Below are 25,067 nucleotides of genomic sequence, written 5' to 3'. Positions count from 1 at the left end.
TTTCCCCTATCGCATTGCAATATTTTTATTATACCAAACTCATTTAAGACCAGGTCCCCCTACCTGTGAGCCTGCCATGATGTCTTTGCAGGGAATGGAAGAACACTGGGTTCCACTGGATTTATTCAAGACTTGGCTGATACACACACCCAAACCAAACCCAACCCATTGCTGTCAAGTTGATTCCAACTCCATAGGATTTGCAAAGCTGTAAATCTTTACAGAAGCAGACTACCACATCTCTCTGCTGAGCTTTTGCTGGGTTTGAACCATCAAACTTTTGGTTGACAGCCAAGCTCTTTAGTCACCGTGCCATGAAGGCTTCTTCCTTACACGCATGGATCATCTAAACTGGCTTCTCATTTGTACATTGAGAAAGTAAGAGGAGATGATCATTAAGGTCCCCCTCAGTTGATAATCCAGGATATTCTAGTCCTGTGTATGATAGGACATGGGTTCCAGCTCCTGCTGGGGAGGCTTCTCTCCGGACAACCCCCGCTCCTGTGGGGAAACTTCATTGAGCACCACTGCCCCAGCTTCCAACAGCCAGAGCGCTTCACTTCACACATCTGATGTCCTTTTGTCTGGATGACACAGCATCTGTGCACATATAATTTGAGAGGAGGTGACATAACTCTGCTCTCTTATGATGGAATCTCCCCAGCTGCTCCAGGCCCAGTGCCATCCTCATCACTCCTCCAACCTCCAGCCCAGAGTCTTCCATTGGGGTGTTCCTTAGAAGTGCCGAGCAACCTTCTGGGATTTGCAGGGGCCCAAGTCCCACTTTTGACCTACTAAATAAGAACCTCCAAAGAGATAGGGCCCAGGCAGTTAAATTTTCCAAAGCACCACAGAAATTCTGGACCACTACCTTACCAAAACTTATTTCAGGAAAATATCTACAGTTTAGTCACTCTTAGCTGTAAAGCCTGACACCCACACTCAATATTGCCCCTCTCAGTCATACCTACTTTTTAAAAAACTCAAAGCCTAGAATGAAAATGATCATTTCTCAGTCCTGGAAAGGCCAGTAAATCCAACTCACCCACCCAATGTAGGGATGCTCTCTACAGAATGCTATAAATTGTCATCTATCATCTACTTTCATCTTACACCTCCAGCCATGGGAGCTCACTGCCTCCCAGGGTGGAAAGGCCAAACTGTTACACAGAGCTAACCATCCCTCCAACTTCTACCCAGTGGCCTCAGATCTGCCTTCTGGAGATAGATGGAATAAGTAGACTCCCTCTAGACTTTTTCATTGTGATTTTTCAATTAAAAAAAAAAAAAAAAACTGACTGCTATTTAGTCGATTCCAACTCATAGTGTCCCCCATTGGGTTTCTGAGGCAATAAATCTTTATGGAAGTAGATTGCCCCCTATCTTCCTTCTGCCAAGTTCCTGGTAGGTTTGAACTATCAGCTTTCTGATTGCAGTCAAAGGCCTTAGGCACTGTGCCACCAGAGCTCCTTTACTTAATATACGATGGAAATATTTTAAGTGTGATCATCAGAGTCTTTTTTAAACTTCTTACCTATCCTACCTAATCATAAAGCATGTGAGCTTTCCTATGTGTCTAGGTTGGACAGCATGCTTCCTCTTGTCCCCTACCTGTCTCCTTGCCAATCAAAATAGAAACTTTACTCTAAGCTCAAAAATAAATGTGACTTTTCACTGTCCCTTCTCTACCTCTCTCTCCAGTCAAATGAACCTGCTGAGAAATCAGAATATGATCCAACTCCTGCTTCTTTCCTTTGCTTCTTTGTCCAAGTACCTGGAAGCTGCTGGCTTTAGCATCAGCAAACGCAAAGGCTCACTGAGCCACCACTAAACAGGATTTAATGATGGTGAAGGTTGGAAGTCTAATTTTAGGAGAGCATGATTTTAGAGGAGTAGGCTGAACCCTGTCTTTGTTTTTGTTTTTATTTTTATTTTCAGGTCTCCAGTATTTATTGGATTGGAAAAAAAGGTCAGAACCCCAAGGCTGAAAAATGACTTTTTATATATATGCCAGACATGACCAATTACTCAAAACCACCCTGGAAAAACAGGATTGTTACTAATATTAGTATTCTCATTTTTAAAATGAAGAAACTGAGGCTCAGGGGTAGACATTAAATATTTTCTGGAAATTGTTTAACTGATAAGTAGTAGAGCTCTAGTGGTGCAGTGCCTAAGGCATTTGACTGCTAACCAGAAGGTTGATGGTTTAAACCTACCAGCTACTCTCTGGAAGGAAGACAGGGCAATCTACTTCTGTAAAGATTTATCACCTCAGAAACCCAATGGAGGTCACTATGAGTTGGAATAGACTTGATGGCAGTGGGTTTGGTTTTCTTTGTTGGTTTTAGTAGAGCTGGTATCTGAACCCAAGGCCAAAATCCATGCTTCTACCAGATAATCTGCCTCCCTAAACCTCACATGTGGGGTCTCCATGAGTCTGACACAACTCAAAAGCAACGAACAAGTCTCAACTTGCCCAGGACTGGCCTTCAAAGTCAATGGAAGGGCCCTTGTACATTGAAATTTGTGGAGATGCCTGCATTCCATCACCCTGTGTTGGGTTTTCTTCTCTGCATTTTCCAGAAGAAACAATATTCAAAGATGTGGATCCAAACCTTAGCATGCTTCTCCCAAGGCAGAGCATCTACTCTGTAGACCACCATCTTCTAAGGACCTAGGTCCACTGAGCTTTAGAAATTGCTATGTATGCTTTTCCAGGAGCCCTGCTATGGGATGAGGTTTGTTTACCAACAGACTGAGATAAAGTCAATTTTTTCTGTTACTGATGGTTGCTCAGATGTGTTTTAGAGATTGATGTGAATGGTCACTTGGACTGCTGGGTCCAAGTGATGTCAGTGATGACAATTGACATACAAACCTTCTCTCCTTCCAGCCTGTGTAGGTGATTCCTTTCCCTCCTGTCCAGAGGGCAAGGGCGAGTTCTGGGTTTTCAGGCTTTATTGCTGAGAGTAAGGACAAAACAGGTTTTAACATAGAGGAAGAGCAAAAAGAGACCATCTCTGGAAGAGATGACATAGAATATAGTCCCCAGACAAAAAATGAGGGAGTCAGCTGAAAGCAGAGGACAGGCCCAGGGCCCTGGGGCATTTCCACACCAGACAACATTTTAATGGGCAAAACATTATGACTCTGTCCAGTAGAGGAGGAGAAAGGATGGAGTGGGAATGCACTGGACTGCAGTGCAGGCATCTAGCTCTCCTACTAATGTGCGTCTCTGGTTCTGGTTGATTTTTTCTCTGGTTGATTTTCTTCTCTGGTTGATTTTCCCATTCTCTGGCAGGTCAAAAGTGGAAGAGAGAATAAGACATGGAATGCTGGGAAACAAGAGTAGAGAAAACAGAGAGAGAGAGAGAGAGAGACTAGATTGCCTGTGTCTCTAGGGTTTCAGACAAAGCTATTATCAAAATGCCAACCGGCTCTTGCCTGGAAATTTGCATATTCCATGCTGTGCTCTTTGAAGCAGAATGAATATGCATGAGGACGTGGGCAGGGTGTGGAGCTGCTGGGTTGCAGGCTAAGGTGACTTGTTCTTTAGAAAGAAAGGCATTAGTATGAAGCCACAGTGACTTCCTGGTCAGCAGAGTGGCCTCTGCTTCCCCTCCCTGTTGAAACCTCAGAAAGAAATCCTAATGGCTGTCCTCTCATCCTCTCAAGAAAATAATCAGTTGCCATCAAAACCTTGAATATCTCTTCGCCAAGAGTAGCATTTAATTACTCTCATCTCTGTGCATACTAATCACAGAGGCTGGCACAGTGATGAGAGTCACCTCTCCTGGCTTCCACAGAAACGAGGCTGCCTCTCCCCTCTTTCTTCTGCTGTAAGAAAAGCTAGGTACTCTGGAGTGCTACATGCTTTTGTCTTCTGGTGATACCCATTTCACTCTCAGTGACTGGTTGTGGTGGGAGTTGGTGCTCAGAATATGCTCATTGAATGGAAATTTGCCTTATGACTTGGTTTATAACTCATTCTCAGACAATTGAGGGATAATGTCATCTTATTGATAGTTTTCATCTCTTCTTTCCTGAACCACTAACTGAAAATAGAAACACTCCAAACACTATGATTCCAATGACCATGAAAAAGGTTCATTAAGTTTTAAAATTCCAATATGTCCCACAAACTTTAACTAGAACCACAGAAACCTTCTCTTTGGGCTTCCTTTCTATCACATCTATCTCCCATCCTGAAACAGTGATGAAAGGAGAGGGAACATGGGAATATTCCACTTGGAAAATGGTTTGTCCTCACATGATCATTTGTTTCAACTCTATACAAAGGTTCTTTGGTGGAGTTTTGTTACCAGATTTTGACCAGATTGAAAAATCAGTTGCTGTCCAGTCAGTTCTAGCTCATGGAAAACTCATGTGTGTCAGAGTGGAACTGTGATCCATAGGGTTGTCAATAGCTGATTTTTCAGAAGGAGATAACCAAGCCTTTCTTCTGAGGCACCTCTGAGTGGACTTGAACCTTCAACCTTTCAGTTAATAGTGGATGGGTTTGAATCACTGACCTTTTTGTTAGCAGACAAATGCATTCACCACTATGCCGCCAGAGCTCCTAGACTTAGCAAATCTACTTTGAGGCCTTTAATTGATTAAAGAACTTATTAGCCAGACAGGCCTCCTACCTACCTACCTACCTAGAGGACACCCTGAAGACCGTATCTCTCCACAGACCCTTTTTTTTTTTTTTTTGTGATTTGGGTGAAAATTTACAGAGCAAATACGCTTTCCATACAACAGATCACATACACTTTGTCTCATGACATTGACCACAATTTAGCACAATGCAACATCTCCTCTCCCACTTCTTCCCAATAGGTACCATTTCCCTGTGACCGTCCCTCCATGCACTCCTACGCCCTGAGCTGTCTCCCTGTGCCTGAGCAGCCCTTCTTTCTCTCTTGCTTGTTCTCTCCAAGGAGTGTATCTACCTCAGATAAATGCTCAACTAGTATGCCTGTCTACTGCTTGGCTGGAAGCTACAGGTGTGTCTTCAATTCCAGACCTGAAGGGCAGCTAGGGGCCATAGTCTCAGTGGTTCCACTAGGCTCCATAGGGCCAGTAAACCTGTTTCCCGCTTTTTTTTTTTTCCAAATGATTTTGAGTTTTGTTCCACATTGTTCCCCCTGTCTATCCAGGATCTCCTACAAAGATCCTCTTCCAAGTGGTTGACAGTAGTAGCCAAGCACCATCTATTTCTTCTGGTCTCATAGCCATATAGGCTGCAGATTGGATGGTGTACCAGTCGCTAGGATTGATTGTTTCCATGAATTTTTTGTTTTCTTCATTTTTCTTGGCCCTGGACAAGGAGAGACCCATCGTTGCATCTATCTCCACAGACCCTTGGCTGAATGTGGACACCTTGGCCAGGATCTGAGCTTGCGATCAAGGCTGACTGGAGTCTGAAGTTTCTTACTGGAGGGGAGAAGAGAGTTAGGCTCACCTGTTAAACACATTATATGTCCTTCCCTTCAGTTCAGTCTGGAAGAGTCAGGACTCAAGCACCTCTGAAAACCTAAAACAAAGCTTCTCTGAACCTTAAAGCAAATATCAGTCGCCTGGGAATCTTGTTAAAATGCAGATTCTGATTCATAAGTCGAGGGTGGGGCCCAAGCTTCTGCATTTCTCATGAGCTTCTAATGCTGGCCATGCCCCTGGTCTGAGACTCACACTCGGAATAGAAAACTAGAGGGAAGGACAATGCAGAAACAGGAGGCATTGATTGAATACACCCTCTGAACTCCTGATGTGGTCAGAAGGAGGGGGAAAAGAGGAGCCACAGTTCTTACCCTTCGCTGCTCACCTCCGCCTAGACTGAGTGCATCCTGACACTTGAGATTTATTTTTAACTGCCAGCAGCTTTGATCAGCTTGTATCTACTGCATCAGACACCTGCTAAGATAAATTGGAAGAAAGGAGTGGCTTGCAAATCCAAGGAAAGATCCAAGAAATCCAAGGCAGGAAGGCAAGCTCTAGAGGATTCACTGCTTCCCCTTTCTGGAAATGGGTTAAAAACCTCATACCTGACAAAGTGCTAACTTTGCTAATGACCTCACACCACCCATGACCCTTTGCATCTGCAGCCTTAATGGCAATGAACTACAGAATTAAAGTGACCCCTTTTGGTCAAGGAACTAAATTTATGTCAATTTGTTGACACTGAGAATGATGTAAGACCTTAGGGTTGCTTCTGCTGTAGCAATAGGAACTCTAAATTGATACAGACGCTCTGCTTTGTGTAGATTCCTGAGTTAGGGCTGCTGGCACTGGAGCAGTCTTCCATACTAGGGTTGGTCCCCCTCATCCTGAGGTGAGCTTGCTCCCAGGAAAGTAGAGGCCTGGGAAGTGAACAGTCAAGCATCAAGGACACCTTTGATCACCATCTCACTTCTGTTGGCCCTAGAGCCTTCTGTGGAGTTGCCAATGTGATAAAGCATGGCTTTTCCAGTGGCATGCTCAGTCAAAAGAAACATTAAATCAAAAGAATCAGTGTAAGTTTTACTGGATAAAAAGCCTAAGTACTAGTCTGACTCTACCACTTCCTGAGTGGCCTTGTACCAGATATCTCTGGTTCTTAGTTTCTTCAACTATACAACATATATAAAATAAGGCAATGTTAGTACCCACTTAGAGTCTCTGGGTGGTGGAAACGGTTAATGAGCTTGGTGTCTAACCAAAAGACTAGAGGTTTGAATCCATCTGGAAGCATCTCAGAAGAAAGATCTGGTGATGGACTTCTGAAAAATCAGTCATTGAAAATCCTATGAAACACACTTGTATTCTGACATTCATGTGGTTGCCAAGAGTCAGAGTCAACTTGAGGACAACTGGTTATGGTAGGAAGGTGCTCTGGTGGTGTAGCTGTTAAGGCATTTGGCTAACCAAAAGCTTGGTGGTTCAAACCCGCCAGCTGCTCCATGGAAGACAGATGAGGCAATCTGCTTTGGTAAAGATTTACAGCCTTGGAAATCCAATGGGGGTCACTATGAATCAGAATCTATTCAATGGCAGTGAGTTTGGTTTGGTTAGTTATGGTAGTACCTCCTTACGAAGTAGGTTTGCTGTGATGTGAGATGATGTATAGGCAGAAATAAGGCAAGTAATCAGTAAAAGTTTTTAAGATGGGGATATGGTATGGGAATTGGGTGGATTAGTCCATTCAAGCCAGAAGGTGGAAGCCAACAGAATTTGGCTTGTGGTGGAATCAAACCAGCATCCAGAATATGAGTACAGCCCTTCACCCACATATCAGTCTGTCTACTGCCTGCCATAGATGCCAGGGACAGGTCATAGGAGTCAGAACTATGGGCCTTTTAGGACTGCAAGAAGGGCAGGGGAGGGCATGCAAGGTCAGAGGACACTGTTCTTGGATATTGTTTGGGGCAGGCAGGGAGTGGTGGGGTCTCTAACTGTAGGAAAAAAGCAGTAACCCCCTACCATGTTGGGGAGAGCTCAGCACAGCTGATTCCATCCTGTCCCCAAGCCTCAAGATCTCCATGTGGGGCCTGAAGAGGCTTCCATGTCTGCTGACAACCCTACAATCAGCTAATTCTAACAGTGCAGTATGTACTTGAATGCTTCCAAGCAGCGAAATTATATCAGGTGTTCTCTGGGTGGCTCTTCCTGCCTGTACCTTATGCAGCCCCACTGCATTCCACAGATCCCAGCAGGACCCACAACAGGGCATGCTCCTGCTAAACACTGTGCTAGTTGCCAGGAACCACAAGATTCCTCTGAGGGCAGTTAGATGTCTTTCTCTAGAGGGTTTGGAACAGAGGGCTAATGGACACTACGCTTCAAACACATAACGAATGTTAATTAAATGAAGGTTTATTTCAAAATTAGTTTTAGGAGTATAAGCTGAGTTTAAGGGCTGGAGCCAGACTACATAATGAGTGGTGAAAGCATCTGCCCTCCTCCAACACAGGTGGAGAGGGGACACCCTCACCAGCCCCGCCTTGGTCATGCATCCAACGATTACTAGGACTAGAAGCCAACAGCAAAGGATCCCGCGCTGCTCATGTTTAATCCACGTTAAGCTATACACGTTTAAATACACGCTGGAGGTTACGTGGTGTCATGCAGTCCCTGTGATGGAATGCCTCTTGTTTGGTGACCTCCTGCAGCAAGGCTGCTCCAAAGTGCCAGGTTAGGTAGGACAGAGCACTGAAAAGAGAAGAGAGGAGAGAGGTCAGAACATAGCTGTGAGTCAGCCACTGTCAACCCAGGGTGGCCCTTCGCAGAGAGCACATGGCTTTTCTCCAATGTTCTCAGCAAAGAACTGTCCCTTAAAGGCAATGAAAAATTGCAGTCATGTATTGGGTCCATAAGGAGAAAGAGGCAATCATAGGTGGGTTGTACAGTGTGAGGATTAAGTGTGTAGTCTATGAGTTCAAATCCTAGATTTGACCATTACTAATTCTATGACCTTCAGAAAATTTCTTAGCCAACTGTTCTTGTTTCTTTCTTCCTCTCTACAATAAAATGTGTCAGTGCTGACCTCAAAAGTTTGCTGAGAGGCATATAGAAAGTGCCTGATAAATGTTAACTATTATTTATAAATTAATTCACATTTCAGTGGATTACAAGGAATAAAGTCTAGGTCCTAGACCCCAAGACTTCTATATGCCTATTTTGAAATTCTCCTTTGAGAAATTTACCATTCTTTTAAAAAGTTTTAAGTCAATTTTTCTTTCTTTCTTTTTTTTTTTTTTTTTAGCCAATGTTTCACCTAAATTCTTCCTGCTAAAATTAAGATTCATCTCTCTGATCTTTAGGGAAACAATATAGCTCAGGAGTTCTTACTGAGGTCTACTAACCTTCTGAAACTATCCAAAGGTTTGTGTACATGTGGAAAAAATGTAATAAAAGAATGAACCTAGGGAATCAGTGATCACCTGTGATTATTAATGTTACAAAAAGAAAGACTACCAGATAGTGTATGTCTCCCTGTGGAAGTTTACAGCCACACAGTGCTTATCAAAAAATCTGAGGCTGAACCTAAGCAAGCCTCTGACTCTTCCAGCTAATAGGAGACATAGGAGATGGAAACCTACATTAAATTATAACATAGGATGAGATTAGCAAAATCCAGAATGAGGAAATTCTTTGGAACAAACAACCTAATTTCTCCAACAAATAAATTTAAAGGAATAAGGGAGAGGAGGGGAAAAGGGCATCCTATATATATGAAAAGAGACTTTAGGAACATATTATCCAATTGCAATGTATAGACCTACTTGGGATCCTGATTCAAACCAAAAAACTGAAAAACAGTTTACGGGGAAGTTTGAACACTGATTGGATATTTAATGATATTACCAAATTCTTGATTTTTTTAGTTGTGATCAGGGTGTTGTGGTTATGTTTTTTAAAGAGTTCTTAGAAATGTGTATTGAAATACTTATGGATGAAAAAATACAAGACTAGGATTTGCTTCAAAATTATAGGGAGGGGAAAAGTTGAGTAAGGATATAAATGAAACAAGATTGGCCATGAGTTAATAGTTGAAGCTGGGTGATAAGTATATGAGAGCTCATTATACTATTCACTGTACTTCTGTATATGTTAATAGTTTCCATAACAATTTGGGAGGGAAAGAGACCTCAGATAAGCAAAGTACTACTAAAGAAGAAGAATAAAGTAGAAGGCTCCTTAGTCCCCAATCTCAAAATCTACTATACATGGTAGTCAAAACAGCCTGGTACTGGTACAATGACAGACATATAGCCCAATGGAACAGAATTGAGAACCTGGAACTAAATCCATCTGCTTATGGACAGCTGATCTTTGACAAAGGGCTGAAACCCATTAAAAAGGGAACAGACCATTCTTTTAACAAATGGTGCTGGCAAAACTGGATATCCGTTCATAGAAAATGAAACAGGATACATGTCTCTCACCATATACAGAAACTAATTCAAAATTAATCAAAGACTTCATTTAGGAGGTCTACTATAAATTATAAACACATCTACAATAAACATCATCAAAGAAAAAATAAGGGCAAAGTTACAGGCCCTAATACATGGCGTAAATTAACTATCAAACGTAACTGAAAATGGACAAGCAGCAGAAGACAAACTAGACAACTGGGATGTCCTAAAAATTAAACATTTTAGGGCATCAAAAGACTTCAGTAACAGAGTGAAAAGAGAACCTACAGATTTGGAAAAACACTTTGGCAACAATTTATCAGACAAAGGACTAATCTCTGAAATTTATAGAAAACTCCAACATCCTCACAACTGGTCCAATAAACAGCTTCATGGTGGATGGAGAAAAGATTGAAGTTGTCAAGGATTTCATATTACTTGGTTCTACAATCAACACCAAGGGAAGCAGCAGTCAAGATATCAGACAACATATTACATTAGGCAAATCTGCAGCAAAGGACCTCTTTCAAGTGATGAAGAGCAAAGATGTCTCCTTGAAGACTAACTGAAGCCATGATGTTTTCAATCACCACTTATGAATGTGAGAGCTGGACAATGAATAAGGAAGATCAAGGAAAAGTTGATGCTTTTGAATTGTGGTGTTGGAGAAGAATGCTAAGAGTATTATGGTCTGCTAAAAGGGCTAACAAATCTGTCCTGGAGGAAGTGCACCCAGAATGCTCCTTGGAAGCAAAAATGGCCAGACTTCATCTCACCTACATCGGTCATGTTGTCAGAAGGAACCATTCCCTGGAGAAGGATATCATGCTTGGTAAAGTGGAGGGTCAATGAAGAAGGAGAAGGCCCTCAATGAGATGGAATGACACAGTGGCTGCAGTGATAGGCTCAGGTATAGCAAGGATTGTGAAGCTGGCACAGGACCGGGCAGTGTTTTGTTCTGCTGTGCATAGGGTTGCTATGAGTCAGAGATGACTTGACGGCACCTAACAACAGCAACAACCAACAACTCACCAACAAAAAGATGAACAATCCAATTAAAAAATGAGCAGAGGACGTGAACAGACACTTCACCAAAGAAGACATTCAGGTGGTTCACAAACACATGAAGAAATGCTCACAATCATTAGCCATTAGAGAAATGCTCAAAACAATGAGATACTCTCTTACCTCAGAATTAATAGCAAGCTAAAAAAAAAAAAAAAATGCTACCAAGGGTGTCGAGAGACTAAGACCCTCATACACTGCTGATGGGACTGTAAAATGATGCAACGACTGTGGAAAATGGTATGGCACATCCTTAAAATGTTGGAAATAGAAATACCATATGTTTTGGTTACTTAGTGCCACTCTGACAAGAACATACCACAAATGGTATGGCTTTAGCAAACAGGAGTTTATTCCCTTACAGTTTGGGAAGCTAGAAGTCCAAGTTCAAAGTGCCAGCCTCTAGGGGCTGAGTGAAAGCCCCTCGACCTTGGGCTTCAGCTCTGCCTCTTGCTCTGGGCGCACTGAAGCTAGAGACGCCTCTTTACTCAGGCAGCTGCTGGCTGTTGAGGCTGACAAACCCAAGGTCGACAAGTGAAAAAGCACGGTTCCAATATTACCAAACCACATGGCAGGCCATTGATTCAAGTCCATTGAAAGTCCCAAGACTGGTAGAACAACATGGCAGGCTGCTGAACAATGACCCGGCTACATGCAGGGTTCAAGTGTGCCATAAGCTGGAGACCATCCTCAAAGTTGGTTCTTATATACTAGAAGCGGATCACATCCCTAAAGCAGCTACTGAGCTGCTTCAATAAATTCCACCATGGAGTTAATTACCAATCTAACCATGGGGAATAACTACATCCAGCTGCCCAGCCACTCAACCAGGCCCAGCCAAGTTGACACACAAACTTAACTACCACATCATATGATCTAGCAATCCTATTAGGGATATATCTTAGAGAAATAAAAGCCATGACGCAAACAGACATGTGCACACCCACAATTATGGCAGAATTATTCACAATAGCAAAAAGATGGAAACAATCTAAGCACCCATCAACAGGTAATATATAAACAAACTATGGTACATGCACACAATAGAACACTATGCAACATTAAAGAATAATGATGAATCTACATAACACCTCATAACATGGATGAACCTAAAGGACATATTGCTGAGTGAAATTAGTCAGTCAGAAAAGGACAAATATTGTATGTGTGATAGTTGGAGCTGTGTGTCAACTTGGCTGGACCACAATTCTGTGTGGTTTAAGCAGTTGTGATGTGGGTTGTTCCAATGATTGGATCAGATGTATACGTTTTGAGCAGCCAATTGTTGAAACATAGTTTCCCTAGGGGTGTGGCCTGCTTCCAGTGTATTTACAGACATCCTGGGAAAAGAGACACTCTTCTGTGGATTGGGATTCTGCCTACAACTGTTCGTGAGGCAACAATCCACCATTCGGACTAGAGATCTTGGATTCGTCATTTGTTGGAGTCAACAGCCAGTATACTGCCTGACAACCTTGAGCTCATCAGCCCCTGCAGCTGCATAAGTTGGGAAAAGTCTCCAGCTTGATGTTTGATCCAAGAACTTGGAACTTGCCAGCTTCTATAAGTGTGTGAACCATTTTCCTAAGATAAATTTCTCTTTCTCTCTCTATATAAGCTTTACTGGTTTTGTTTCTCTAGAGAACCCAGTCTAATACAGTGTGAGACTACTATTGTATAAAAGTCAAGGAATGGTTAACACACAGAAAGAAACATTCTTTGAAGGTTACCAGAGGTGGGAAGGAAAGGGAAGGTAAATCACTAACTAGAGGGTATTGTTGTTAGGAGCCACTGCATTGGTTCTGACTCATAGTTGGTTCATGATCTATGGACAATAGAACAAAACACTGCCTGGTCCTTTTTCAGACAATGTTTCACTGCTATTCATAAAGTTTTCTAGTAGACATTTTGTTATTGCTATTCATAAGGTTTTCAATGTCTAATTTTTTCAGAAGTGGATGGCTCTATCCTTCTTCCCAGTCTGTCTTAGTCTGGAAACTCCCTCTGAAACCTGTCCACCATGGGTGACCCTGCTGGTATTTGAAATACCAGTGGCATAGCCTCCAGCCTCACAGCAACATGCAAGCCACTGGAGTATGACAAATTGACGGACAAGTGATGGAACTAGAGGGTAGGTACATATTAACTTGGGTGAAGGGAAAAGCAAGAAACAATAAGGGAGTGGTCAGCATAAAATGACCAAAGCAAAGGAAGACACTGAGAGTAGCACAAAGGTAAAGGCAACAAAGGTAAATACTATTACATACACAATCCTGCAATAACAGTAATAACAATAATCTGCAAGTGGATACATAGATAGACACTCAAGCTGAATAGGTGTGGGAAGGCAAATGGGTCCACACCCACAAACATATATAAGTTTGACAGAGGTTTGCTGTTGTTTCTACATATGTATTCATATGTACTGCAAATATATCCATGAATATAGCAGAGCATACAGGAGGCAAAGTTATGAAAACTTCTTAGCCATAATCAAATACTTCAAGAGAATGAGTTGCTGGGCTTCAAGGCTCAGGACCATAGTCTCATGGGACAGCAAAGTCTATTGGCATAACACAGACTGAAAAAACAATATTCTACATCATACTTTGGTGAGTGTTAGTGGCCATCTAAAATGTAACTATTAGTGGCCATCTAAAATGTAACTATTGGTCTCTCCTCACCTGGAGCAAAGAAAACAAAGATGCAAGGAAATAGTCCACAGAACTAACAGACCTCGTAAACCCTAGCTTCCATGACCCTGAGACCAGAAGAACTAGATAGTGCCCAGCTACCACTGCTGACCACTCAGAAAGGAATCACAATAGGAGGTCCTGGACAGAGTAGGAGAAGAATGTGGTACAAAACTCAAAATCATAAAAATGACCAGGCTTTCTGGTCTGATAGAGATTGATAGACTATACCTATCCCAAGACTATAGCTCTTAGCCTAGAAGTGAACTTACTCCTTTCCCTTCAACTTTTAGCCAAACAATAGACAAGCCTGTAAAGTGAACAGTAACACCATGGAGGTACACACTCCCTAGAACAATCAACCATTTGAGATCAAAAGGGCAGCATTTGCCCAGGGATAAAGCTCAGAAGGTAAGAAGAGATTGGAAAGAAGAACAAATGAAATGGTAAACACAGAGAGGAAGTCAGAACACTATTTCTACATTGTAGGGATTGCAGTTGATGTTACAAAACAAGATGTATATGAATTGTTGAATGGGAAACCAATTTGCTCTGCAAACTTTCACCCAAATCACATAAAAAGTTATTTTTTTAAAAAAATTTCCATAATAAGTTAAAAAAAAGGAGGCTATGAAAGAATATAGTTAATCATGACTCTACTTTCCTTTCAAGTGCTTGTAAAGTATTAAAGTTTTCCTCAGGCTTTGTTTTTCCATATCAATAGCCCAAACTCCACAGAATTATTACAGTGAGTCTTTTGTTAGTTTGGCTACTTCCCATGTGGAGCTGGTGATTCGGGGGAGATGGAATCTCCTTTTCAAATCTCCTCACACTGCAAAAGCCATTCTTGTGAAGGCCTCACAATTGTCCACTGAGTTCCCTGCCCCCCAGCCCCCAGTCTGGCCAGACTTGGATGCTCTTGGAAAGCTCAGGTTAGGTTCAACACCTGGAGCAAGAATCCCAGGAAGGAGCCCTATAGGACCGCTTCTGTTGCAGAAGGCCTGAGACTACCCTTACCTTTTAAAATGTAGTCCGTTAGCAAAGTAGGTACCTTCTCATTGTCCTCCTTCATGGCAAAGAGAACTAGGGAAGAAGAGAGAGAAATAAGCCAAGACATCATCAGGGCATAAAGTTCCGTTCCAGAGGCAAACAACCCACCAGCCCAAGGTGAGTAAGAAATGACTCAAGGAAACCAGACATTTGTTGAGTACTGAATTACTTAAAGGCCTCTGTCAAAAGTCAGAATTAACATGGTGATGGTGGAGAGTACATCAAAAAAAGCCACAGTGGCTGTTTCTGGGGGTTGGGCCTGTCAGGAACTTTCTTTTTTGTTTTTTAAACTATTTCATTTTTTGCTCACCTATAATTTCCATATCATCTATTGAGCATGAATCTTTAATAATCGTAAAAATAAATAAATAAAGCACTTAAAAAGATCACTTTTCAGATGCAGTCAATCTAACTGTTAAGGATAATACTTGTCACATCACTGAGTCACAAATAAAACTACCTTTAAATAAATCCTATTGATACAAACAGACATTTTTAGAAAATGTCTTACCTCAAATTTATTAATAACAAAGGGATTTAATTTAACAAATATTTACTTTATATTCTACACTGTGTACTTGCTAGAATCTGTGGAGATGCAAAAGATTATGGACCCTCAAGGAATTTTTAATGATTTCTTGTTTAAACAGTACATGAACCAAATAATAAGGAAGTTATTGAAGTCTACAGGCTTTTCATAAAAGTTTTAAAAATGGTTTGTTATTAAACTAGGTAACATTTTCATGTATTAATATTATGAAAATTCCTCAAGAAAGTAGTTGGACATTCTTTACAAAATCAAAAAATAGAGGGTGGTGGTAGTGTCCATCAATAGATTATTCAAACTGTGGCACATCTTTCAAGGTAGTCATATATAATATATATACACACACACACAAGGAGCTCTCTCTGGTGGCATAGTGCCTAAGGCATTTGACTGCTAACCAGACGGCTGATGGTTCAAATCCACTAGCCACTCCTCAGAAGGAAGGTTGGGCAATCTACTTCCGTAGTGATATTGCCTCAGAAACCCAAGGAGGGGTCACCATGAGTTGCATACGACTTTACAGCAGTGAGTTTGGTTATACATACATATATATATATGCACACACACACGTATATATGCAAAACCAAGATAAAAAAAAAAACACTGCCATTGAGTCAACTCAAACTTAAGCAACCCTATAGGACAGAATAGAACTGCCCCACACGGTTTCCATGGCTGCAAATGTTTATAGAAGCAGACCACTTCATCTTTCACCCCTGGAGAAGCTGGTGGGTTCAAACTGCCAACCTTTTGGTTAGCAGCCATATGCTTTAGCCACTGCACCACCAGAGCTCCTTATATACATATATGGAAGATATATTTGTTCAGTAAAAAAGAAGGTTGCAGACATTATGTATTATATTTTTAATAAATAAATAAATTCTGAGTATAAGACTTCGGGGACTTTCTACATTATATTTCTGTACTGTCTGGCTTTTTTGAATGAGCATGTATTACTTCAGTAAGCAGAGAAAACAATAAACATCAGCTGGCACTGAAAGCTAGGGTAGGGAGGCAATCACCATAGCAGTGGAATCCCCAATTCATTTTCATGTCCCCACCCTCCATGGATTACCTTGCCTAGTTTCAAGGCAGGATAATGAGACTTGAATCAAAAAATCAGGAGTGGGTGAAGAACAGAGACTGACAGTGGCATGAAGTCAGTGACCAGGTCAGAAAGACAGAGTGAAACCAAGGCCCTCCCGGTGCTGTTAGAAGAAAACTGCTGGGATCCTGGTTTATTTATCCTGATCTGTTTTATTCCTTTTTCCTCTGTATTTTCAGACAAGTGCTCATTTCAACTTAGTTGGCTGTGAACACTTTACAGCCTACACAACCCACCAAGAATTTATCCATAAAAACATAATCATTGCACTCAGCCACTGTGTGTTGAAGCTGATCTCCAAAATCCAGCATTTGTGTGAACTGTCCAGTAACAGGAGCTTTGTTCATCTCTGGCCTATTTCCTTGATTCAGGGTGGGGAGAAGACACTGTTCACAAATCCATACAAGGATTTGTCACAGAAACAAGTTTTCACTATCTACAGGAGAATTGGCATTGAGGAAAGATGGTAGTTTTTCTTTTAAAAGAAATAAAGCACTGGAATATGGTAAGACCACATGATAGAAAAGGTGGCCACAAAAACAACATGAACAAAATGTTAACTGATGTGACTAAAATCATGACATAAAATTTGATAACCAGTATAATCCCAACCCTATAGAAAAGATATAAAATTTTATGGCTGAAAACTACCAAAATAGTAATCACAATGGAGGGGTCAATAATTTTTTTTTCACTTTTCAATATTTCCCAAGCATTTTAAATGATAGATGCAGCCTAGCTATAATTTCTTTAAATGAACTTGAAAACTGTATACCAACCCACTCAGAATAGAAGCAAGTCTGCCTCTTAATTAAAATGAAAGGATTTCACACTGAATTCCTGACTGGGTCTCTGTAGTAAACAGATAGCTCTTCCTTTTTTTTTTAAGCTCATGAGAGAGCACTGTACATATATCAACGTCCATAATTACTGATTTATATTGTTTTCCAAATGCTTACTACTTATGAAAACACAAACACCTATACATGTCAGTTATCTGCCCCCTTTAAAAAGTATTATTGCATATTTATGTAAATAAAGGAGTTTAAAATGAGCTAAAAGTAAGCCAATGTATTTTTAATTTAAAATGGCAGATTCTCAAGGATGCAGCATCAATAAACATAAGGTCTTGAACATCTACTGATGTAGGCAGATCTTTCATTCTCTAAAACTTTACCAATGAAAGCATTTGGTCACCTTTGGCCCTAGATCCTCGGCTCCTCTGCCCCTCCCCTGGGGCTGGAACAGCACCTTTCCTCCAGGGGCTGCGCTTCGGTGGGCCAGGCAGCTCTGTGTGTATGTTGCTCTCTACCGTGAATGGCTGCCAGGAGATGGGAGCTCTCGTGATTCACTAAGCCTGTCACCACCTCTCAGTCTAGCGTTCCTAAAAGAGTCACTGATGGCTGACAACAAGTGTCCCCACCCCTTCGGGGGTAGTAATGTTTGATGTATATAAAGAGCTGTTGCCTGTAAACGGCCCTTTATTACATACTGTTTCTTCCCCTAGCTCCAAAGGTGTATTAATATTTGACAATCAAGCCAAAGTGAAGGAAAGAAGGCAGTCATTTCCTGAAAGGAAAACTAGACTCCGTGATTTCTAATCAGCGTTGCCCCACCACACCCACCCCTGCTCTCATCAAAACTAGAGCTGGTCCCATAGGCCAAGCTCCCCGCTCTGGGACACGAGCACAGACTAGGCAAATTCAAGGAAAGGAGAACTGATGAGACAGGCTCAAAGCCTTGAGAACGGCCAGGCGAACCACACAAAGCCCCCCATACCTGTACTAGCCCCTTTCCCGCATCTTTCACCAGCTCCTTTTTTCTGGCAAGTCTCTTCTCTTACACAAATAGGGAAAACACAAAACAGCTCTGGCAATCACTGCAGAGTGTTTTCATTTTTCCCAAGCACAGAAGGAAGTGACAAGATGACATGAAGCGTATTTTGACCCATCTAGAACTGCTCTCAGGAAAGCTCAGGCCTGGAGCGCCAGGAGTGCAATTGAGAGGCAGGGAGGAGAAGAAAGGAGCAGCAAGTCTTTCTGGGAATGAGAGGAACTCACTGTTTGTCAGCATCTGCAGATCTTCTACTGATGGAGGGGCAGCTTTCTTCTCATAAGGGATGACTGTGTTCAGATACTACAAGAGAAACATGGCAGTTGTGCCTGAGACGTACGACATGGCCCTCTGAGGCTTAGACAATTTGCACGAGGATTGTGCTTTTCTCTGAGAAACACATTTCATCAAATTTGACATTTTCACAACACCCACGATCATCTCCACAGCAGTATTTCAGCATCTTTTTTCCCACCTTCAGGAAAAAGTTCTTCGGAAAGTAAGGCTTTGCCGTATTAGCCAGGAAAAATTTTCTTCATTGCAATGTCTACATTTTATACTAGAAACTTTTTGGTTATTTAGGAACACTGGCCAGCTTTTCCTCCTTCAGGCTGACAGCAAAGAATATTTTAAGATGATTATATTTTCCTATCCTTTGCAGTACAATTTGACAATTAGTTGTCTATTTGCTCTTTTGTCAAAAATGACAGGCAGAGAACCTCCATTCCATGCAGCATTGTATGCTGGATTTGCTCCCTTTGCTGGACATGAGATGCTTCTGCACAAAACCAGCATCTGGTTGCTAACCAGAGGGCTGGCGGTTCAAACCCATCAGCCACTCCTCGGAAGGAAGATGGGGCAATCTACTTCCATAGTGACACCGCCTCAGAAACCTAAGGAGGGGTTTCTATGAGCCTGATCCAACTCGACGGCAGTGAGTTTGGTTTGGTTTTTTGATGACATAACGTAGAACACCAGGCTAGAGAGAACCCATTACCTTCAAGTCTATTACGACTCAGTAACTCTCTAGGACAGAGTAGAACTGCCCCAGAGGGTTTCTAAGACTGTAATCTTTCCAGAAGCAGATTGCTAGATCTTTCTCCCACAGAGCAGTTGGTGGCTTCAAACTGATGCTCTTTTGGGTTGCAGCTGAGTGCTTAAAGACTGTGCCACCAGGGCTCCTTCATGCTGGAGAAACCACAAAGGGACCCTCTGAGGCAGTGAGCGAGAAGAGCTCTAGACCAAGAGTCAAGAGGCTTATAATTTAGTCTTGTCTCTGCCACGAGCTGTTCAGCTTTGACAAAATGCCTAATTTCTCTGGAACTCTAAAGTGAAAGGGCTGGGTTAGATGTTTCCTAAAACCCCTTCCCACACTACACTTCTAGAATTCTGACACTTAGAATTCAACTACAAACATGTCAGAAACACATACACATTTCACATGCATTTATTACATAATCTCAAACGGGTCTGTTATATACTTCTATTAGATTCTGCACTGGATGAGGGCAGGGACCATGACTTACTCACCTGTGTACCCAAGGGCCTAGCAGCAGAGCTTAGCACGTAACAGACACTCAAAGTTGTGGGCACTGTGTTCACAACCAAAAATGCCAGCTGCTTCTCAGGCAAGTTATGAACTAAATGGAGCCAACGAGGAGATGCCAAAGCATGAGTTACAGTCTGAGCAGGACAGTTGTAAAGGTAGTCCTGCTGGAATTGGCCCAATTGGTGATCCAATGTGGTAGAGCTGAATAAGCTCTTGAATGGGATATATCATGAAATGGAGTCCATTCTGATGAATTTTGCTCTGAGAACAACTTATTTTGTAGGTCTACAAGTCACATTGACTTTTCAATTTTGTCCACATCCTAGAGTATCGAAGCTCAAAAAAATGTCTACCTTTAAAAAAGCACTCTCTGTTCATTCTTAAGAATGGAAGGAAATTTTAGGACTCCCCTTGCCCAAGTGCTGAGATAATTCTAACGAATCACTATTCCCATTCTTTGTTAGGGAGGCTCATTATAAGAGGCTGGGAGCAGGGAGACCAATTGTACCTGTTTGTCTGTCCCCGAAGAGCCAAAGGTCTGGCGGATGCCACTTTGCAGAATGTTGGAGATGCCCTCCATGCTGAAGCGCTGGGGTAGAAAGACAGACTCAAAAAGGGCAAATGCCTCCTGCTCCATAGTCACCCCCAGACTCTTCTGTGTCCTTCCTACACAACCCAGTCCCCCAGTCCAGCCAGCAATCACACTGTTCCAGGTAACTGCCCCAGGATTCTGTGACTAGAAAGTAAAGGTAAGACTTGAGCTAAAAAGCAAAAATGTAAGCTCAAGCCTTGCAAAAATAAACAATAGAGTCTTAAAGACCCTTATCTTAGTAAGTCCCCCAGGGTAACAAGACCTGCCTCCTTCCCCAGGTTTCCCCATTTCATCTTCCATTGTACAAATAGAAAAATGAATCAATACAGTAAAACTTGAACAGGTGGTAATGCAAAGATCTTAGAGGGAAAAATAAATGTTCAGCCATTGGGAAGAACAGGTTAAAAGCAATTGTCCTTATCTCTGAAAACTTTTCAAAATGTGGAAGCTTAGGTCCCACTTGGTTTCTGGGTGATGTAAATGGTTAAACGTTCTATCCCTAGCCAAAAGATTAGTGGTTCAAACACACCCAGAGGCACCTTGGAAGACAGGCCTGGTGATATGCTCCCAAAGGTAACAGACATTGAAAACCCTATGGAACAGTTCTACTCTGCACTCATGGGGTCACCAGGAATCAGAATCGACTGGCTTGCAACTAACAAAACAAGGTCCAATTCAGTAGACCTGGGATAGAGCTCCTTAGATAATTCTGCTGAGCTCCCTGGTTAAAAACCACGGGCTTGAAGAATCTTGTCAATGTAACACTAAGGTGTCTGATAATTTTCAATCCCTTAAATATTCTACACATGCCCTAAAGGAGCTCTGGTGCCGTAGTGCCTAAGACATTTGACTGCTAACCAGATAGCTGGCGGGTCAAACCCACCAGCCACTCCTCGGAAGACTGGTCAATCTACTTCTGTGTTATGTGCTGTGGAGTCGGACCCAGTCATAGCGACCCCTCTTTGGGTTTCCGGGGCATTATCACTAGGAAAGTAGATTGCCCCATCTTCCTTCCGAGGAGTGGCTGGTGGGTTTGAACAGCACTCACGCTACCAGAGTGCCTATCTATTTCCGTAGAGATGATTAAAAAAAAAAAAAAAAACCTCTCACTGCGGTCCAGTCGATTTTGACTCATAGTGACTCCTCCTTGGGTTTCCAAGGCGGTATCACTACGGAAGTAGATTGCCCAACCTTCCTTCCCAGGAGTGGCTGGTGGGTTTGAACCGCCAGCCTTCTGGTTAGCAGTCAAATGCCTTAGCCACTACGCCACCAAAAGAGGGCGATAATGCGACCCTCTTTCCCTGTGGCCTCGGGGGGGGGGGGGGGCCCCCCGGTTCCTCCGATGTGTCCGGGCCTGTGCCCGCTCCGGCGCCCGCCTATGGGGCCGCCCCCGGATTCCGTCCGACCCTCCGCACTCCTCGCCATCTCGGCCGGCGGGTCGAGCACCGCCCCGCCGACTCCTGGCCGGGGTAATAAATGGGTCCAACCCCGTGCGCGCGCGGCGGCGGCGGCGGCGGGCCGCGCCTGTTGACACCGCCCCCAGAGCGAGGCACGCCCCGGCCTAGCTCGGTAGAGATAACGCCTAGGAAACCCAAGGAGGCGTTGCTATGAGTCAGAACCGATTGGACGGCAGTGAGTTCTTTTGTTTTAATGCCCTAAAGAGATGAGTCAGAATGATAGCTCTGCCCATAGCAGAAATTCTGACCCAAAATCTTGAGGCACATCTCCATTCCGCACTAAAGACCTTCACCCCTTCTTCTAAGGTCTTGCCTACAGAGGACACAGGCCCTATTCATTTGTTTCTTAATGTTTATATCCTGCCTCCCCTAGTTAGACTGTGTATCTTTGGGTGTGGAGAGAAGACAAAAAAAAAAATTAATAAATAAAACCAAACTCACTGCCATCGAGTTGAATCCCGCTCATAGCGACCCCTCCATGGGTTTCCCAGGCAGTATATCTATGGAAGTAGGATTGCCCAACCTTCTTTCCTAGGAGTGGCTGGTGGGTTTGGTGGGTTTGAACCACCGTCCTTCTGGTTAGCAGTCATATATGCCTTAGGCACTATGCCACCAGAACTCCCTAGAGGAGACGATATCTTCCCCCAATTTGTGATCCCACTGTTTCTCACAGTGCTATGCTCTCAGTCACTGCTCAGTTTATTTTAGTGAATCCATGGAAGGGCTGTGTTGGGACCTGACATAGCTACAGCTGGGGTTGGATACACCGAGTCCCTGACTGGGCTTTTCACATACCTTGAGAGGCATCTGGTTACCCTTCTCTATTCGACTACTCTGCAGGCTCAGTCCCTTCTCTTTCCGCCTCTTTTTCATCAGTTCTCGCTGCTCCTTCTGCTTGTTTTGAACCTCAATAAGCACCGTGATGAAGGAGTTCTTCACTTCCTTCTCAAACTCCAGCTCATCCCGGCGGGCCAGCTGTTGCACGAGCTCCTCTGAGAAGTCACGGATGGCCCCTTCCACCTGATCCAGCAGCTCAGTCAGCTCTGACCCTGACATGTGCCTCAGTCCTGTGGGGAGAAATATCACTCAGGTAGTCTTTGCATCCAAGCCAGATCCCATAGGAGGCTGTTGGTGCTGCCACAACAAGAGATAAGACTGAGGGAGAGACCACTTTCAACTATATAAGGTCCAGGAGACACCTTCACATTTTAGGGGTGTGCTAGGAAGGAAGAGGCCACCAGTCACACAACCAAAGAAGAAGAAGAAACAGACTCTAAAGAAGCCTGTGGACTCTGTCCATAATACTGCAGTGTACAGACACATGGCTTTTCAATCTCCTGTTCTGACTTCCTGCTTTTCCTTCTGTCTCTGTAATATGCCTCATGTAAAATGAGTCAAGAATCAGGAAAAACACCAAGAGGAGGTTTTTGGCAAATGTAATGAAGAGCAATAGAAAGGTGGTGTTTATTCCTAAGAACCGATCAAGATATCGATGATAGCAAAATAAGTAGAGAGTGGGAGGGAGGGACAAAGGGAAGTCAGTGTTTAGTAAAAAGTGTGTTTCTGTTTATGGTGATGGAAAATTCGGCAACAGATATTGGTGATGGTTACACAACATGATGAATGTAATTGATGTCACGTGGAAAACATTAAATAGGCAAATGTACTATATATATTTTTACAATAAAAAAGTAAGCAGAGAGATCTGAGGCCTTCTTTATACCTAAGGTTCTGTGTCATAGCACACATTATTCAACAAAATGTGAACTATAGAAGATGGCAACATGTACTTAAAAATGAGACCAGCTAGCTGGCACAGGGAGTTTTGCTACGTGCGGAAAAAGAGACAGGAGCCTGAGATCATTGCAAACAGTAACAATTGTAATTTCTTGTCCCCTGAAACTTACTCATTTAGGATAGATGGGGTGTGTGTGTGTGTGTGTGTGCATATTTTCAAATAGGTCCCTTTCCAGTGGTATCTTTGCTGTTACCTCAGAACCCGTTTTCCCTTTTCTTTCTGCTGCGGCCTGGATATTTGCTGACTTGGTTCAATTCTCCCCTTTATTTGGCTCTTTGGAACTGTCCTCCTCCTTCTGTTTTGCCATTTCACTCTGCTTTCAGCTGTTTTCATGAGCCTTTTGCTGAATGCATCTATGTTTGGGGCCTTTGTGTGGCTGAGAATGCAGCACCTCAGCCAGAGCCACTTCATCACCCTGAATAGAGGCCTTCTGCTGGCTGTCACCCTGCTCCTGCTCCTCACAGTCACAGAGGTTTCCTTTCAGGGCACAGAGCTTCAAATTATGCCTCTATTGTTCAGAAGTTCCTGCATTGTACAAGCATTTAACACACTTGCTGCTAACCAAAAGGTAGGAGGTTTGAGTCCACCCAGAGCACCTTGGAAGAAAGGTCTGGCTCTCTATTTCCAAAAACTCAGCCATTGAAAACCCTGTGGAGCACAGTTCTACTCTGACACACATGCAGTTGCCATGAGTCAAAGTCAACTCAACAACAACTGGTCTTAGCCCTCACTTGGACCACTCCAGCCTGACTGACCCACCTTCTCTCTCCATTGTTTCTAAATCTCACGGCTACACAGATGGACCTGCTCTGCCTGCAGCACTGGCATCATCATCCCTACAGATTAATGAATCTTACAGTCAAGTCTGCCTTTGTTGTGTTACATTTTCATTTTACACTTTAACCAGCACCTCCTTTGTCTGATCTTAATTACTATAAGACACTATAACTGTGTCCAAGAGTCAATACCAGGCAGTGAGGACTCTGGATCGGGGCTCAAATTTTGGCTCCACCCCTTATAGCTTGTATGTGGCCATGGACAAGTTGTAAGTCTAAGACTCCTCTCGAAGACTCAACCCAGGTGGGTTGGGTAGTTGGACACAGTTTGCACTCAACTACTAACCTAAAAGTTGGCAGTTCAAACCCACCCAAAAGCACTGTGCAAGAAAAGCCTGGCAATCTGCTTCCATAAAGATTACAGGCAAGAAAATGCAAGGAGCATTTCTACTCTGTAACATCTGAGGGCCCATGAGTTGGAATTGACTTGATGGCAACAAGTTTGGCTTGGTTTTAGTTTAATGCGGTTGGTGTGAGGATTTAATGAGATGATGTACATAAAGTAAAACAGGGAGTTCGCATAGAAAATACTGCAAATATATATATGCTGAAAGTACCATGGACTGCTAAAAGAACTAACAGATCTGTCCTGGAGGAAGTGCAGCCAGAATGCTCCTTGGAAGCAAGAATGGCCAGACTT

General features: G+C 42.8%; 1 protein-coding gene across 1 annotated transcript in view; it reads right to left on the bottom strand.

The window, feature by feature from the left end:
* FEZ1 (fasciculation and elongation protein zeta 1) overlaps positions 1 to 25,067 on the bottom strand; it is a 69,758-nt gene that overhangs the window by 2,057 nt on the left and 42,634 nt on the right. The window contains exons 5-8 of the mRNA XM_042782448.1: positions 22,589 to 22,860; positions 20,253 to 20,333; positions 18,423 to 18,498; positions 14,678 to 14,743 (exon numbers count right to left, since the gene is read on the bottom strand). Coding sequence (XP_042638382.1) covers positions 14,678 to 14,743; positions 18,423 to 18,498; positions 20,253 to 20,333; positions 22,589 to 22,860 — 495 coding nt within the window. The remainder of the gene's footprint in view (positions 1 to 14,677; positions 14,744 to 18,422; positions 18,499 to 20,252; positions 20,334 to 22,588; positions 22,861 to 25,067) is intronic.

Source organism: Orycteropus afer, unplaced genomic scaffold (genome assembly GCF_000298275.1).
Source record: "Orycteropus afer afer isolate SDZICR_OR568_19922 unplaced genomic scaffold, OryAfe1.0 scaffold00325, whole genome shotgun sequence".
Lineage (NCBI taxonomy): Eukaryota > Metazoa > Chordata > Mammalia > Tubulidentata > Orycteropodidae > Orycteropus > Orycteropus afer.
The sequence above is the reverse complement of the archived record's forward strand: the minus strand, read 5'-3'. Positions and strand labels throughout refer to the sequence as shown.